The sequence below is a fragment of the Micromesistius poutassou genome (assembly GCF_964030765.1).
Source record: "Micromesistius poutassou genome assembly, chromosome: 1".
NCBI classification, from domain to species: Eukaryota; Metazoa; Chordata; class Actinopteri; order Gadiformes; family Gadidae; genus Micromesistius; species Micromesistius poutassou.
The window spans coordinates 13,012,028-13,030,931 of NC_140271.1; the positions used below are offsets into that span (position 1 = coordinate 13,012,028).

Here is an 18,904-nt window from a genome sequence, read left to right on the forward strand (position 1 = left end):
GTCAGAGCCATAGCGGCTCTCTGGTGACCGAGAGAGAGAGAGAGAAAGAGGGAGAGAGAGAGAGAGAGGGAGGGAGGAGTGCTAAAGAGAGAAATAAAGAAAGAGTGATAGAGTGAGGAATAAAGAGTGAGATAGAAAGAAAGAAAGAGGGAGAGAGTGAGAGAGAAATTAGTTTGGAAGAGAGAAACAAAGAGTGAAACAAAGAGGGAAAGATAAATAATGAGATAAGAAAAGTGTTTTACAGAAGAGTGAACAATAAGCGGAAAGAGGGGGAGACAACGAAAGTGTGATTTATAAATTATGTAAATTGGTAAAATTGGTAAAATATGTAATTTAGAGATAGGGGTTTATACCCAAACATTGCACAAGGAGGATAAGTTATTAGTACTAATGTCTCTGTGTTAATTAACCTCTGGTGGATTGTAAAATTCTCAGTTACTTGACATTTCTTGTTCTCTGAAAAGTCAAGTTTGGGTGACCCCAAAATGTCAGCCGATTGTTCACCATTTAGCCGCAGAGATGAGAGCTCCTGGAAGGAGAAGACATACTTCATAGTTAAGTCGTCACTGGTGTGTATTTTAAAAAGTTACCAAAGTGAATGTGAAGGTTCTGCTATGTTTTTGCCCTACCTTCCACACAGAGCCATCATAAATCTATCCATCTAATAATCGATCAAACATCTACCCCTCCTACTTCCATCCATCATACATACATCCACCTCTTCATCCACCCATACTGACCTGGTGGGGAAGGCTGCATCATCACACTCACATACATTCTCACACACACACACACACACACATTTACACACAAACACACACTCAAATGCATGCACACACACACACACACACACACACACACATGCGCTCTCTCTGCGGCTGCATGGTTGCATAACGCAGGCTCATCGTTTCATCTGACGCAGCGTGCCTCCTATCACCCATTTATTAGTTTTCCCTGCGTGCCTGCGAGGATTCAGCCTACTTTGGGAAACAGGAATGGAATATGGCAAACAATCCCAGAAAAATCTGCTCTCCGAGATTCCCCTCTATAGTCACGTCAGCTCTGTGTCAGCTCGAGCCCCACAGGGTGCCTGACGCAAACCGTCCTCTGCACACTGAAGAACGACGCATGTCATAATTAATGAGTGGAAGTGGAGAGTTGAGGCTGGCGTCCGCCATTGGAACTTCAAGCTTACATGGCCGCCATTACCCCCGCCAAACACAGAGGTTGACAGAGGGCTCATTAGGGGCTGAGAGCTGAGGTGTTACAGGGAGCTACAGAGAGAGGGTAGTGGGGGAGAGAGGGAGAGAGAGGCGGGGGGGGGGGGAGAGAGGGTAGGGGAGAGAGACGGACTGAGAGAGAGAGAGAGAGTGAGAGAGAGAGAGAGATGTAGAAAGAAAAAAAGAGACTGGGGGAAAGAAAGAAGGAAAGAAAAAAACCGAGACTGAGGAACAGCGAAAGGAGTGTGTGGGAGAGAAAAGAGTGAGAGAAAAGAGTGAGAGAGAAGCAGTGGGAAACAAAGAAAGAGGAGGAGAAGGAGAGAGGATCCAGGCAGGGTGCCAGCCCTCCCGATTACCTCCATTGATCTCTGCTGGGAGATGCTGCTTACCGCGGGGGGTAAATGGAGCCTAGACGGGGCCCGGTCCCTCCCCCCCGGGCTCCAGGACGCGGTCTGGACCCTGGGTGGGGAGGTCCGGCCTCTCAGCCTGACTGATGAGTCTCTCTCCTGCATGTAGGCTGTCATCACGCCTCAGTAACACAACACAACACAACACAACACAACACAACACAACAGCCCGCCCCGGTGATTATTAATACTATTTATCCATGCACCGTGACACATGATGAGGAGAGAGGCGTCGTAAAAACAAGAAGAGAACAACGCCTTCTTTTGGGGGCCATGGTCGATTTCCTGATGATTCACGGTGAACTCTTGACACACAGAAAGAATAAGTTGTTAATTCACCAGGAAGAAAGTGGGAAGGCAACAGAGAAAAGGGCTAGTCCTTGAAATGAATGTCCGGTGAATGGTGTGCGTTTGTGTGTGTTTGTGTGTCTCTGTGTCTGTGTGTTTGTGTGTCTCTGTGTCTGTGTGTTTGTGTGTCTCTGTGTCTGTGTGTTTGTGTGTCTCTGTGTCTGTGTTTTAGTGTGTCTCTGTCTCTCCGTGCGTCTGTGTCTGTGTGTTTTTGTGTGTTTTGTTTTGTTTGTAGGAGAGCAGAAGCAGTAGAAGGAGAGGCAAACAGAAAGAATGAGGTATTATTGAGGTTGCTAAGGAGAAAGTGAGGCAGGAGGAGGAGGAGAAGAGAGCTCCTCTCTAAACTCAGGACTGTTGTGGAGCTAGCTAGTGTGGAAAGCCCTTAATTCTTAATGAAGCTAACCAGACTTAGCAGCGATGGCTGTTGTTTTGTCAGCGGTAAGTCGCTGCGTCTGAGAGGGTCGAGGGTTGAATGAGCCACTTCACGTCTCCGGCTGTGTGGGCCTCCTCTCATGTCCAAATTAAAATGCGATTATGCTTATTTTTAATTAACACGTTTGTTAAAGCTACGCTAGATAATTTATTTCTGAAACTTTTTTGCCATATTTGTTGAGATTTTCAGAAACACAAAGAGTGCATTGTTACAGTACAGACTGTTCTAACAGTGTTTACGGTAACAACAGAATACAAAGGAAGATGTTATTGTTAGCCGCTGCTAACTCGAGACGCAGCGGAGTGATTGGCCGATCTTATCAATTATAAAATGTTCCTGTAAACCAGTTGGGGAATCCTAACAATAGCTTTAGGGAGGCGATGGGCGACAGACTCTCTCACAAACTTTGGTCCCTATAGGCCTTGAGCTATGGGTTTGTACTCTGAATCGTTTGTTGAATTGATAACATTTTTAAAATGTCCCAGATTCCTTCCTTTCATATTACAGATGATGTCGTAGAGTTAGATAATCTGCTATGAAATTATTTATTGCATTTATTGTTATTTGGATTCTTTAACCTCCACTCGAGATAACTCTGAGAAGTTTGTAGGAAGTACTAAACTATTGCTAAAATACCTTTACGGATAACCGTTCAAAAGTGGAATTAACTCTGAAGCAATGCATTGTGGTTAATCCACACAGACACGTGACCTCATCACATCAGACGTGTTCTGTGATTTTGTTGGGCCTATACTCTACTCTATACTGTTCTGCACATCCATTAACATCATGTGTGAGAAACATGAGACAATACACAATGAATAAATATTAAAACTAATTCAATGAATTCACTGAATTCTACGGCATTCAATGTATGGTGAGATCACGCTAAAACACAAGAAAATAAACAATACAAAAAAATAAACACCAAACTAAATAAAAAGATAAATGATGAGTTTAAATCCCAGTTCATACCATGAAACTGTTCTAATTGGTTGAGCACTATGCTATACTATTATGGTCAACCACCAACCAAACAAACAACCACATACACACACATACAAGTACACACACACATACACACAGACACAAAGACACACATGCGCTTGTTCACACATGCATACATGCACATGCACACACAAGCAAACACGCACACACGCACACACACACACACACACACACACACACACACAGTCAGTGAGTCTGGTCAGAATACCAGTCGTCTATTGGTCAGATACTGTTGCTTCCAAGCCTCGTCAGATTCCCATGTTAGTTTTTCTTAGCTTTCCCTCAATCCCCCGTCAACAACACTCAGAATTAGGAGAAACCCTTTCACACTTTCATACTTTACCCACACGGACTAACTGAATAAGAGCAGACTTGGCAACAGAGACGATGTGAATGCTTGTTGTGAATAATGGATGGCAGCGCCTACAGATGGCTCCAATCACATCAGCAACTGAATTATTAAAATGATAACAACCATATTTCTATGGATCGCCGAAACACAGAAAACCTTAAGTGAGAAGAGTGAGGGGCAGAAAGGTGAGAGAGAGTGAGCAGAGCAGCTAGTCAATAACGTTTAGGCTCTCAACGCCAGCAGGGACATAATTTGACATTTTATCGGCCACATTGAACTCAGCCGTGGTTCAGGTGGGATGGGAACCGACAACTCTTTAATAGTCGGACAATTAAATATTCACCAGGCAAGAAACGGCAGGCGGTACACGGGGAGGGAGAAAATCGAGTCTTGAGTCCACGAAAGTGCGTGCATGTGTGCGCGCACGCGTGTGCGTTTGCGCGTGCGAGCGCGTGACGCTGCCAAGTGGATTACAGAGAAGGGAAGTGCGGCTCCCCGGTGCTCTCTTGCCGTGACGCAGCGGACTGGCGCCTCTGCGCAGAAGCCCTCGCGCGCGGTATATAAACTGAGGGCGCGCACCGCGAACGGGGACAGTTCCGTGGTGCTGAAAACCTACGCGCTCTTCACTCCGCGCTCTGCACCGCAAACACCGACAACCACGAGCCCCAAAACTTAACCCAACCGGACGCACCCCGGCGCGAGGCGACTTCCCGCCAGCATGCAGCTCGCGCGGGACAGGATGTACTGGAGACTTTTCCTGTTTTCCTCGCTTTTGCTCGCGAAGACTTCGGCGCAAGGAGGACAGACGCAGTTCATCTGCACGAGCGTGCCCAAGGATATGGACATATGCGCAGGCACGGTGCGCAACAGCGTGCCGCCAGCGGCGGCGGCAGGGGACGACCTGAAGACCACCGTGTTGCAGCTGCGGGAGACGGTGCTGCAGCAGAAGGAGACCATCATCAACCAGAAGGAGACCATCCGCGAGCTCACCTCCAAGCTCGCGCGCTGCGAGAGCCAGAGCGGGGGCGCGGAGCCCGGGGGCGGCGGGGACGCGCGAGGCGGCCGGAGAAAAGACCCGGCGGGGGGCAGTAAGAACACCATGGGGGACCACGTGTCGCGCGGGCCGTCCGACACCCTGACGCAGCTTGCGCAGACTCTGCAGTCGCTGAAGCAGAGGCTGGAGAACCTGGAGGTACAGCACGCGCTCACCGGCTGATAGACCCGTTAAACTCAGTCAGCTTAAGTTGGAGCGGGACTCCGAAATTAGTGTACGGTGCGACATCGTACCGCATGTAGGATATATATCCACCGGATCAGGTTTATTGTTTAACCGGTGAATCTTGTTTGAAACGGTTTTTCACACTTAAACACAAACCCTTTAACTTCCCCTTTAATGTCCCATTTAATGTCCCCTTTAAGGCAGATTTAATATCACCTTCAACGTCCCCATTAACGTCCAGAGCTTCAAACCAGCGCCTTTTTTTTTTTTGATTTGTTTGCGTTTAGTTTGAGTTGCCGCATGATCCGTGGAACGAGAGCTGTTCTTTGCGCTCGTTAATCCCGCCATTATCTCCCGCCGTCCTCTCCCGCGGATTATTTACCGATCACCGTAAATATGTGACGGGCACGCGCGCCAACATCTGATGCACGCACGTGCGCGTTTCATTGAATGGACCGCATTTATAAAGCGCTTTTCTAACCTGCTGCCACTCAAAGCATTCACGTACACACATTAATCCATGCACACGTGTGCATGAATAGGCGAATGTTTGGCGACAGCCAGCTCGTCAGGAGCAGTCGGGGTGAGGTCCCTTGCTCAGGGACACCTTGACACCTCCGCTAGGAGGAGCCGAGAATCGAACTAGCAACGGGTTACCAGCCAACCCGCTCTACCCCCTGAGCCACATGCCGCCCCGTGAGATAACAAAAAAGTTGGTTCCTCGGGAGCAGATAGGGTTCAATGCCTTGCTCAGGGAGACCTCGGCACACAGTCGGAGCCGGGGATCGAACTAGCGACCTTCCGGTTACAACACAACAACCAAACAAAGTGTGTTCCTTTTCCCTCCCGGCTGCAGCAGTTCAGCCGGAGCAACAGCTCGGGCCAGGCGTCCAGCCTGAAGGACCTCCTCCAGACCAAGATCGACGAGCTGGAGCGCCAGGTGCTGTCGCGCGTCAACAGCGTGGAGGAGGGCCGGCAGCCCACGCTGCTGCGCAACCAGACGGCGCAGCGGGGCCGCGTGGAGACCACCCTGACGTCCATGCACCAGAGGATCACCGACCTGGAGAAAGGTGGGTGGGTGGGTGGGTGGGCGGGGCGTGGGGGGGCTTCCCCCGGACTCAACGACTCAATAATGATATGGATACTAGATTAAACGCAATTAACTTCAATTAAACGCTACAAGACTTATAAATAAATTAACGATTTTTCTAAGAAATAAAAAGCAAGAAATTAAAGAAAGCAAAATAAGTGAATACATAAATAGATACATTAAAGTTGATCAGTTATGAAAGACACCGCCTGATGTATGCATCGATGTGTTTGTGTTACACAAACATCCCATTAACCCGCACGCATTATTGTCTATAAATCCTCCAATCCGCTGATATTACGCAGTGTAAAATAACACAAATATATCACATGTTGTATCAGTGGAGTGCGTGACTTATAAACCATAAAGTGTGCGAGTTTAGGGTATATTTGTATGACACACATGTTGTGTAACACAAACATCCCCTAAACCCGCACACTTTATACTCTATAAAATCCTCCTATAAACTAAAATCCTTTATAAACTATAAATCCTCCTATGAATTATCCGTTGATAATTACGGCAGCAGTCAAAGCTTAAAAGCGCCACAACTCCAGGGAATCCATCTCCAACTTTGTCCGTTCCAGGACAGCGAGAGAACCGGCCACTGGACAAGTTCCAGCTCACCTTCCCGTTGAGGACCAACTACATGTACGCCAAGGTGAAGAAGAGCCTGCCGGAGATGTACGCATTCACCGTGTGCATGTGGCTCAAGTCCAACGCGTCCCCGGGCGTGGGCACGCCCTTCTCCTACGCGGTGCCCGGACAGGCCAACGAGCTGGTGCTGATCGAGTGGGGCAACAACCCCATGGAGCTGCTTGTTAACGACAAGGTAAGACCCTGTCTCGCTTGGTTTGGCTGACGTTAGACCGACTCACAACGTGATGGACCTGAGGGATTACGTTAAGAGTAGGCCTTCCACATTGGACCATATTGCGCACAGCATAAATGGATCCTCCCGGTGGGAGACAGGCCCGGCCCTTGGCATGGGGGGGGGGGGGGGGGCGGGGATCAAATTTTATTATTTAATAATTCATAGTCATTAAATAGGTTCTATCTTCAGTGTTGCCGAATGCACTTGCACCTTGTACATATTGTATTTATAATTCATTTTACTGGTTGACCTTGTGGTTTGGTTTTATAATTCGTCACTCATGTTATTTATTTAATACTGCTTTTATTTTGTGGGGTATTTTGTTTCTAAAATACAGAACATCTCATAGACATTAAGCTATTCAGTTTCCTACGTTGTATGTGTTTTCCTTGACATAAATCAAGACCTTTCCACCATAAACTGATGCAGAAATGGCACAAACTGGAGCATCCAGATTCACCATGACGCATTAATTGAAAGGTTCGACGCTCTAAACGCTGCAGGTCGCGAAGCTGCCGTTCCTCATCAACGACGGCAAGTGGCACCACATCTGCGTGACGTGGACGACTCGTGACGGCGTGTGGGAGGCGTTCCAGGACGGAGTTATGAGGGGCAGTGGCGAGAACCTGGCCCCGTATCATCCAATCAAACCGCAGGGATTACTCATCCTGGGCCAAGAGCAGGTAATGCCCCAGTTTCATTTAATGCCTTTTAATTAGATTCTAATTTAAGTACATATTTTTAATAAAATTAATGAGTTTCTTAACGTTTTTTTCTTGGTTACTTCTGATTGAGTTTGTAACTTTCTAGCTCCCATTTCACGTTTAACTCCTCTGTTGAAAGATTTTACCATCAAGGGAAATCTTTTAAACGTCACCCAGTCTCTGACATGATTTATATTAAAAGCCATCAAGCCATTTTTCCCTGATTCAATTCACTTTCTCATCTCCCATGAGGCTCATGTGTATGTGTGCAATGTGAAATGAAGTATGCTAATTGTAAATTCTTTATAAAAACTATGTTTCCATAAACTCCCACTGGAGTTCCATGACTCCACATCCTTCAAATAAAAAAACCAAACTCAAGGACATTCTCTTCGATCAAAATCCTCAGGAGAACTCACACAGAACACGTCATTTAACATAATTTACCATATAGATGAACACACTCCTGACTGCCCAATCATACCTCTTCACCAATAGCTTCCACAGTAAAGTTTAAGCCTTACGCCGCATCAGAGATTCTAAACGTGACAAAAGTCTGCAAAAGTCACAAATTCAGTGACATCTGGTCGTCTTGATAACACAAAAAATGTGTCACACGAGGGATTGTATACTCGGACCTCTTCCTATAAGTGTGTAAGAGTGGTCTGCGAGAGGTAAGGGGGGGAGGCTACGCAGAGTCCAGGTGCGTAGCCTTCTAAAGGGAACTTTCCATCCGTGTTTAACTCCTCTTCCCCCGGTCTGTTCCAGGACACGTACGGCGGTGGCTTCGACGCCACTCAGGCCTTTGTGGGCGACCTGGCCAACTTCCACATGTGGGACCGCAAGCTGTCGGTGGGCGAGATCTACAACCTGTCCACATGCAGCAGCAAGGCCCAGGTGGGCAATGTCTTCTCCTGGCTGGAGACCAGCCTGGACGTCTACGGAGGCGCCTCCAAGTGGACCTTCGAAGCCTGCCGCCAGCTCAACTGAACCGGGGACCCCAAGACACACGCTCCCTCTCCCTCCTGGGGGTCTGACCAGCCAATGAGGACATGGGGAGGAGGGGGGGGGGGGGTAATCAGAGCCACCGTTGTCATTGTTAGCCACAGTTGAACAGTTGGACGGTTTCACTTTTTCAGAGTTGGACAGTTGGACGTTCGGTGTCCGGTTCTGACTTTGGGGGCGTGCGGGAGAGTTCTCTGGTGAACTGAGGACACCTGATACTAGAGTTATATTTTGGCTTCGAAAAAAAATGAGGATTTTCAGGAAGTGGATTTTTGACACACGGTGGGCCTTTGACGAGAAGCGGTTCCGACCGGTCCCGGGTTCCGTTCTGGAGTCAAGCCGCTGGTAACCGTCAGTGACCGCGGTAATCGGCCTGACAAAACTGCCGGCCGGTGGTCTTGTGCCGCCATCACAGACCCAGGTTTGAGGCGGACCGCCTGGGTTCCCCGCACTCAGACGGCGCACATCCCTCCCTTCTTCTTCTTCTTCTTCTTCCTCTTCTTCTTCTTCTTCTCCTCCTCCTGGTCCTGAGTTATTTTGCCGTTGCGGCCGGCCCGGACATTTTCACGGAGACATTTGACAGAAGGAACCGTCGGTAGAAACCGTTGGTAGAATGTAGGTCGCAATGGAGGGAGGGAGAGAGAGGCGGGCGGGCCATGCTTTTCCACTGCTTTCCATTGTCGACCGCCCCCCCCCCCCCCCCCCCCCCCAAGCTTCAGTGGTTCCGTGACAGCGGTGTCTTGCCAACGTACGGAAGCCGACAAAGAGTGCCTTTGGGCCGTGGACGCAACGCCGCGCATCCGCCATCGTCTGCAGTCTCTGTTCGCCGTCAGTGTTTCCGTTTGGTTTGTTCTGTGAATTTGTCTTTATTTTTTTCTATCTGAGAAAAAAAAAAAAAAAAAACACGATTCTCGGAGCAACGTGACAGTTTGTAAGATAAAGAATTAGAGTTGATTTAAAAAGTAAGCTAGTTTCATTGTTCCCTGCGGGGGTCCGGCACCGTACGGGGGCTGGAGTTTGTACTTTAGGTGGGTGGTGAGGTGAACAGGGAGGAGCTGCATGAAACACGCCCTCCTGACCGGAGCTCCGCCCCCGAGTCGCCGTGGTTACGACTGCGGACACGCCCGGTCTGGGTTTTGTACCGTATTGTTTCATGATCCACGCATGGCTGCACTGAGACTTGGAGATTAAAAATGTTCTAATTTTATAATAAAATGCAAAAATAAAAGACTTATCGGTTTAAGAGTGTTTCAGAGAGAGTGGGAGTGGGGGGGTAGAGAGAGAGAGGAGGGAGGAGAGAAAGAGGATGAGTGCTTATGTTTGAGTGTGACTATTATAGTAAAAGAGAAAGGAACAGAGAGGTCAATACAGGTCAACATTTTAAAATGTGTGTCTGTGTGTGCATGTTTGTGTGTGTGTGTGTGTATATGGGTTTGTGTGTGTGTGTGTGTGTGTGTGTGTGTGCATGCACAAGTGTGCATGTGTGTGGGAGAGAGATACTGTACGGTCATCCTTGCATTGTTATTTCTTGGATTTGAACCTGTGACCCTGGTGGTGAGATCTAAGAGAATACAATCAATGAATCTCGCACACACACACACACACACACACACTACTTTTGCGTAGGTTCATCTATCTTCTTCCCATTCCTCCAGGCATTCTTGACCTCCAGCACGTCGTTACAGAAGCGATGAGGTCCCGGTTGTGTGACCTGTGTTGCACTGCATTCTGGGTTATTACTGTTTTAAAGGTATACAGGTACACTTACGTGCCAGCCTGCTCTGATGGGAATCCTTATAATATTATACAATCTAATATTCACATTTACATTTAGGGCATGTAGCAGACGCTTTTATCCAAAGCGTCTTACAATAAGTATTGTCAGAAGAATAGAAACAACAATATATCGCTCTGTTGGTACAGTAAGGATGTTCATAGAACCAAGTGCCAAACACTAACAATCACTAGGTTAACCCATTCCCCATATACAAAAAAGATAGCTAGGATAACATTCTACACAAAGTACTATTTTTAAGTGCAAGGACGTCCAGAAGACCGGACGAGGTGAGAAACTGATTGAGGGGTCGATGTGTAAAGTAGCACAGAGTCTCACCTGCAGGAGTTTCAAAAGTATTCCCCTGCTATCTTAACGGGCTAGCAGGATACGATCCAAATAAGCTCATCACTATTGCCGAAGAGACAGACAGAGAGACAGAGAGAGTAAGAGGAAAGAGAGAGAGAGAGAGAGAGAGTGAGTAAGGGGTAAGAGAGAGAGATGGAGAGTGAGAGGGAGAGACAGTAAGAGGTAAGAGAGAGAATGAGAGTGTGAGAGAGAGACAGAGAGAGAGGCTGCAATACAAATAAACTCATCACCATTGCCCCATGCCTTCTCTCCTGGCCTCAGCACAAGAGTTGAACCTAAGAGTCCCCCCCCCACCCGTCTCTCTTAATGCTCCGCGTGAGGCATTAGGAGCATCAGTGTTGGAGAGCAGAACGTTCCGGTCTGGCAGGGCTGACCTTTAGCTCCCAGTCTCCTGAATTCATTTGGGAAGCTCAACCCAGAGAGGTTCTTAGTTGGTGGGTCTCAGGGCAGTAGGGCGGGGCACCGAGGGGGGAGGGGGCTGGTGGATCTTGGCAGAATGACAGGGGGCGTCTGGCGCGGGGCTGCGCCATGACTGGCTCTATAGCTGCCAGGCCCAGGGGTGAATAATAGATTCCTACACAGCAGGGGGAGTTCCTTTCCACATCACCAGGCTGTAACAGACAGCCAGACAGTGAGCCAGCCAGACAGTGAGCCAGCTAGGCACTACTAGCTGTGGCGGTCTATGGCTGCATACACCTTTTCATCGCTGGAATCACAGAGCCATCCAGTAACCACTCAGGACATCAATAATCCGGTAAAAATCAACAAAACCAGTCAACCATCCACAAAACCAGTCACCGAACCAACCAAACCACAAGGTCAACCAGATGGTGCATCTATAGCTAGACTAACAGCTTTCAAACCAGTCACCAAATGAATCAACCATCCAACCAACTACCAAACCAGTCAGCAAATCAGTGCGCAAACCCCAAAACCAGCCACCAGCCACCAAAGCAGTCTTCCAACCATTCAACCAGCCACCAAACCAGTCACCCAAGCAGCCAGCAGCTGGTGTTCACCCCTCCATACCTGAGTGAGTCGTCCCAGCCTGGAGTAGCTCGTAACCTAGCAGATGTCATGCTAACAAGCACTAAATTACCCCCAGAGGGAGTGATCATTTTGGAGCGCTTTGGAGCGCTCAGCTGTGCTTGTTAATAAATCACATATTGTGGTCGTCCTCGTGGTATAAATCAATACACGACACTCACAAGATATGTTCATTATTGTTAACAAGAATAGATGTATTTTACACAAGCATCAATCGTTTTAATTAAGCATTGATAACGGCTTGACTTCGGCAGCGGTTTGTGATATCTGAGGCGGTCTGGACAGTGTGTGTAGTTTTATTCGCTTTACTAAGGATACCAGGTTCAATTCCCATCCTTGAGCTAGAAGTCTGTCCCCACTACCTGCTCCTTAACGACCTGTATCTGAATTCACTGAGAGTCACTTTGGGTGAGAGCCAAGTGACTAAACAGTAGTGAACAGTCTGAGGGGATTACAACGCATGCTGGGAGCAGGAGTCTATACTCCCCTGTGGGCCTCTACTGTGTAGTAGTCCAGATGGTTCCATTGCTTGGCTCAGGTGAGGCTGAGGTTATCTGAGGTTGTAAACACACACCTGATGACTACCACCTTAACAGTAGAAGTTTGAAGCCTTGTGGTGTCTCAAGCACAAATCTGGGTGTGTGGATGCGTGTGTGTTAGTTGTGTGTAACCTCCAATTGCAAATGTTAGTGTATTAACACTTCAGAGGACGATTAGAATGGATTTTGACACATTTCAGGGTGCGTGCGTGTGTGCGTGTGTAAATGTGTTTGAGGCAACAACAAAAAACCAACAAAGCGAGGAGTAGGAGGGCTCCCTTTCAGCACGACGCCTTTCAGAGTTCTGCGGCTAATCTAATCTCCGGAACACAGAGTCACAAAACAACTTGTATGTCTCCAACTAGCCGAGGACGGAAGCGGTTTTGTCATCGAGTCGATGCGGTACATTCTGCACACCGGCCGTAATGAGACTTGCACACAGCTTTTGTTTGATGGCACAATGCATCCTGGGAAAGTGGAGTGCTTATAAAATAAGCTTTTACACAAGCGTCCAGGCAACGGCACAAAACAAACTGCACTCAGACACACACACACACACGCACACACCCAGACGCACACATGCAGATGCACACACACACACACACACACAAAGTCACAAACTCACTCACTCACACTCACACACACACAAACTCATACACACACACACACACACACACACACGTGCTTGCCATGCACAAAAAAAAAATATATTAAGGGATATATTTTGGGAGTCATAAATTAGTCACGAGGATAAGCTTTGTTTTAGCGAATAAATTAATTAGATAACTTTTGCTTATAAGCATAAGCGTGGTAGGATTAGCTATGTAACAGTGAGGTTCTGCTCAGGTTAGGTTAAGGTTAGCCACGCGGGTGGGGTGTGGCCTTGTCCCTGCTCCCCTGCTGTACCTCCATGGCTGAGAGACTCCTGTCCCCTCCCATGGTTCTCTCTGTCCCTCTGTTATAACGCTGGACAGGAGCTCAGACACGCCACAGTCTGTGAGGTGGTTGTGAAAGTTATTAAGTTCAGCTAAATTCCGGTCTAGTTAGCCCCATGGTTTACTTTTTTGGGGGGTAAAAACAAACCGAAAACTGGAGGCAGTTACCAACTTCTAGTGAACATAAACTATGTCTCTCCCCCAGAAGGAGTAAGATATAAGCAAGATAGAATGGAGGGAAGGGAGGGAGGGAGGAACAGAAGGGAGTAAAACCTTGAGGTGAAAGTCATCCCCTACATCACTAATCAGGCGTTATGGCCTCAGTGCTGTGCTAAAGTATAATACTGTAGTAGAAAGTAGCTGGTGGATTATTCCGGACCCCTGGCAGAGAGTCAGGGGGTCAGGAGGATTTGTCTGGACCCCAGAGCTCCCATCATGGATTTGGCTCTGCGCATACAGAAGCTAACCGCTAGCCGCTAACAGTGGCACGGTCCTGTCCTGTCCCCGTACCACTAATGAGCAGGAAGCCCTCAGCGGTGTGTGTGTGTGTGTGTGTGTGTGTGTGTGTGTGTGTGTGTGTGTGTGTGTGTGTGTGTGTGTGTGTGTCACAGCCTTACACACCAGGTCAGTGTGGGTGGATGAAGAGGTTGATAGATGTATGATGAATGGAAGGTGGAGGGGTAGATGTTTGATGGATGAATAGATTCAGGTTAACTTCATCAGGGAGGTATACTGTATGAAGTAAGGATTCTTAAAATATATTATTTAGGATATTATTTTATATACCCCTGCAGTATCAAATTAAATCTTTTTGTGAAGTTGGGTATAGTCTTTTTACTATCCCTTATTCGAACAGAACAATTTGAGATGTAAACAAGGTTCACTGTGAAAAATACTGATAATATAATACTAATATAAATGACTAAATTAAACTAAGATTAAAGGAATCCCTAAACGACGCTCCCCAAAATGCTCCCAGTGTCTGATTGGCCAACTTCATTACAATAATGGGGTCCTGAAAACGACTGTTCTATCTGCTCTGATTATAACGTTACTAAATCAACACCCCTTTGAAGGAAGAAAAACGACCCCATGAGCTAATCCGCTTAAACGGGTCATTACCAGATCACGTGTTGCTAATTGACGCCTGGGCCTGAAGGTTGTTAAGCCACCGTCCAATGAGGACAGAGATGATGACCGCATAATCACCTATGCTGATTAGTACAGTACTGTATCAAGACCACCTCAGTCATCTCTAGTCTGTGGTCCCTGGCTCTACTCGTTGGGTTTGAGAAGAATGCACACTGCACACCGCACACACATAGAGAGCAGCTCCATAATGATCCTTCAGTGACAGCAACACAGCCAACATGATTGCTCCATGACGACTGATCAGTTATCATTGGACTGTGAACTTTATTCACATATAAATGCTATGTGGTGGCCGTTGACAATTTAGCACCAATTCATGTGTCCACACACACACACACATCCAAAATTGCTTTATCATTTTCAAAGGATTTAAATTGTCCATTTATTTCAAACGGGAAGATCAAAAAGGAAAGATCAAGACAAATTTGGATGGATAATTAAGAGGGGAGAGAGAGAGAGAGAGAGGGAGAGAGAGAGAGAGAGAGAGAGAGAGAAAGAGAGAGAGAGAGAGAGACTGAGAAAGACTAAAGAGACAAAGATTACAGACAGACAGAGAGAGAGAGAGAAGGGAGGGAGAGTGTAAGAGGGAGAGAGGATAATGGCTTCCTCTTCACGTTTTCTCACTGTCCTTAACTAACGTTTCAGCAGAAAGAACAAGACCCACCCACCGACCCACCCCCCCAAACACACAGACACTCACACCCACACCCACATCTCTGAGTCCACTTCCCAGGGCAGGAGGCTGTCTGAGGAAACATGTTAATGAGGAAGGAAGGGAGAGAGGAAGAGGGAGAGAACGCGAGAGAGTTATTTGGATGGGAGAGCCAGGGCTGTTCCCAGTAGTTTGGGGAGCAGAGGCGAACTCAGGTGTGGGTGTGTATGGGCTGAACCTCAGCCAGGGCGGTAGTTAGAGAAGACCATGCTGACAGCGGAGGGAAAGGGAGGGAGAGGACATTTCTCAGGTTTAATGATCCACAGAACGGACTGTCAGCGGACTTCAGGGAGGGCTATAGGAAGGATGTGTGTGTATTGGTGTGTGTGTATATGTGTGTGCGCGTGCGTGCATGCATGCGTGCGTGCATGTATTGATGGCTGGTTTTTCAACCAGAACTGTTGCTGACTGCTGCTTTTTTCCGCCTGTGTACCCAAGCTGTTGATATTGACAGCTCAGTCTGTTTACAGATGTTAAATTGCCAAAGAAGCACACCTCTACTACACAAACAGTTCATTAATAAAGACTTAAAGGACAATTCCGGTATTTTGAACATTGAGCCCCCTTCTGGTTTTTCTAGGATGAAATAGAGTGGTTGACACCGAAATTTTGACTATTGGTCGTGTCTCGGGTATTTGGCTCATTTAGAATCACCCCTGCCTGCTTCAGAACAGCTGGCCACGGGCATTCAAAAACCTGTCCTTAAAACAACCTTAAACGTTCGTTTTCAGAATGTACAACTCACCGAGTGGTTAGTGGTGTTCGTTGATGTTCCAAATCAAGTATCGTAGTGAAATACAGTTTCTGACGTGTTTTATTTGGCATTTTGTAAATCCCATTGAAACAGAAACCAAAACCGGAAACGGAAATGGGGGTTGTTTACGTCTGGTTGTAGTCTATTCGCTCGGTTCTCCGTCTCAACAGTAGGGCTACAACCGAGTGAAAAGACTACAACCAGCCCCCCTTTCCGTTTCTGGTCAACGAGCAAAGAGTCTTCCAACAGAAATCAATGGATTTACAAAATGCCAAATAAAACACGTCAGAAATAGACAAAATTTCTGTGTCAACCACTCTTTTTCATCCTAGACAAACCAGAAAGGGGGCTCAATGTTCAAAATACTGTGTCCTTTAAGGACACCTGTTTTAGCACCATTTGAGGTTGATTCGCCATTACCAGATCTTCCCTCTCGTGACATCAAGTGTAAATCCCAACCCTACCACTCTGCACGGTTCACTGAGTCGGCTGGTGAGGATGGGGCTCAATAATACACATCCACAGTATACAGTTAACCCCTACAGCCAGTACTACATCAGTACTAGTAGTATACATGAATGAAGATATGAAGATATGGGATGGGGATTCAACCCCAGAACGTTTGGGCGGAGATGAAAGGACAAGAACAGGGCTGTTCACTCTCTACTCCTTTGAAGGTGGAGAGAGCGAACAGCCAAATGAACAGTCAACAGTCCCTGGGCTGTTCAGCCTCTCCACCTTTGAAGTCTCTCCACCTTTGAAGGCGGAGAGACCGAACAGCGCAGTTGGCTGCCCAGTGTTCAGTGGCCGTTTGGTCTCATTCAGAAAGCCTGGGAGTGCTTCATTAATACTGCAGAGCGGTGGGTTTGTCTCCCCGTGGGGGACACGACGGCGGGCTGCGGCGGGGAGCGTTGGAGTCGTCCTTAATCCACAGTGACGGGCGGAACAGTGGCGGAGGCGGTGTGTGCTCCCGGTCTCCTCCTCTGGGGGGCCGGGTGGGGGGCTCGGTTCAGAGCTCGGCGGCCAGCCTGGTTATATAAACACAGGAGTGAGCAGAGAGGAGTGGAGCATTTTATCCAGAAGGACGCAGAACCCCCCCCCCCCCCCCCCCCCCCCCCCCGCTGCATGGGTGCCGACTTCAAGAGACACACAACGAGTCTCTCTGGTAGACCTTACGGTAAGAACCTCTCTGATTCCTCCGGGAAATGACCAAAGAGAGACGAAGGAGGGGAGGGTGGGGCGGAGGGGAGGGGAGGCTGGGGGGGAGGGGAGGCGGAAGGGGAGGGGGAGGGGAGGGGAGGTGCTGCTGGAGGGGATGGGAGGGGGAGGCTGGAGGGGAGGGGAGGCTGGGGGCAGGTCAGCTCCAGGGATGGAACCCAGGCCCTCTCACCCCCTAATGGTGAGGGGGAGTGAGGGTCTGGGCTCCATCCCCGGCGCTGACCTGTAACCACTTTGGTTGTTTTTGCGCAATCCAACGTCACATGATGCTGAAAGAGGACTTTGCTTTGTCCCTGATCACATACTGCCAGGTATATATGAAAGAGCGAGAGAGAGAGAGCGAGGGGATCATCATCTCACACTCCTACATACACCCTTCACACCACTGAAACACACACACTGTATGACCTTGGTGAGTCACGCTTGGAACATACAGACGCCAATTACACCGAAACCACTGCCTCTCTTTGCTGGGTCACAGCCCGGATGAGTGTCTGTCTGTGTGTGTGTCTGTGTGTCTAGGTGTGTGCGTGCCTGTGTGTTTGTTTGTGTCCGTGTGCATGCGGCAGCTGCAGAGCGCATCAGGCGAATGAAAGCGTAAAACTACAAAAGAGCTGCTCACATGGTTCCCGTGGCGACAGGGACGGAGTGGGAGGGTATAAAAAATGAAAACATTAATGAACAGACAAATCTTTATTTTTTTCCCCGTGTGTTGGGGATTCGTCAGGCGGAGGAAACGTATTCGACTGATCAAGTGAGTCTCTGATGTGGCGCTCCTTTTAAGTGCAGATGAGGAGGAGCAAACCAAGGAGGTACCAGCACTCTGAGATGAAAGTCTGGGGATAGGACCTCTCCTCCCTGCTGCTCCTCCTCCTCCTTTATCGGCTCCTCCACCCTCCCGACTCCTCCACCACCACTCTACCCTTCCTTCTCTCTCTCTCTCTCTCTCTCTCTCTCTCTCTCTCTCTCTCTCTCTCTCTCTCTCTCTCTCTCTCTCTCTCTCTCTCTCTCTCTCTCTCTCTCTCTCTCTCTCTCTCTCTCTCTCTCTCTCTCTCTCTCTCTCTCTCTGGTCGTTGATGTGAGAGGAGGTAGCAGCTGCGGTGTCACCAGTGTGTAATCCTGTGTGATGTGGTCCCTAATCCCCCAGACCGCCCGGGCCTGCGGTCCTCCAGCCAGAGGTTCCAGTGTGAGGACGGGTTTGCCGGGTCGCACCCCCCCGTGTGACCTGAGGGTCTGCGGGGGGCGGGGGGGGTGGGGGGCTTAATGTCCAGGTGTAAGCTTGGACAAGTTGCTTGATTAATGCTTTTGAATTGAATAGACAATCTGGCTATGTTGTAGGTTGTAGGTCACCATGGCTACATCGAGTGTCTCTACATCACCGTGGTTACGCCGTAGGTCCCTACGTTACTATGGCTACGTCGCATAAAACCATGTATGCAATCACTGACGTAGAGACCCACGGCATTATGCTTGATGGCATGGTCACCTCACATTACAGTTACATTGAAGGCATATAGCAGTGCCAAGCACTAACAATAACTAGGTTAACCCGTTCCCCGTATACAACAGAGATAACTAGGGTAAGATGCTACACAATGCTAAGTACTGTTTTCAAGTGCCAGGACATTCATCAGACAATCAGTGTGTAGATTAAGTAAATGTACGTACGCCAGGGTCAGAGGTTGTGCAGGTTTGACCCCTTTATACTATAACCTGATGTTGGTGGAGGAGGGTGTGACGACGA

At 48.3% G+C, this 18,904-nt stretch overlaps 1 protein-coding gene across 1 annotated transcript; it reads left to right on the forward strand.

Annotated features, from left to right (window-relative positions):
* Positions 1 to 4,486: 4,486 nt before the first annotated feature.
* nptx1l (neuronal pentraxin 1 like) lies at positions 4,487 to 8,645 on the forward strand (the record flags this gene model as incomplete). Its single annotated transcript, XM_084488705.1, has 5 exons — positions 4,487 to 4,960; positions 5,844 to 6,057; positions 6,665 to 6,909; positions 7,455 to 7,634; positions 8,424 to 8,645. 5 exons carry the CDS (start codon positions 4,487 to 4,489, stop codon positions 8,643 to 8,645), a joined length of 1,335 nt encoding a protein of 444 aa, XP_084344831.1.
* Between the last annotated feature and the right edge of the window lie 10,259 nt (positions 8,646 to 18,904).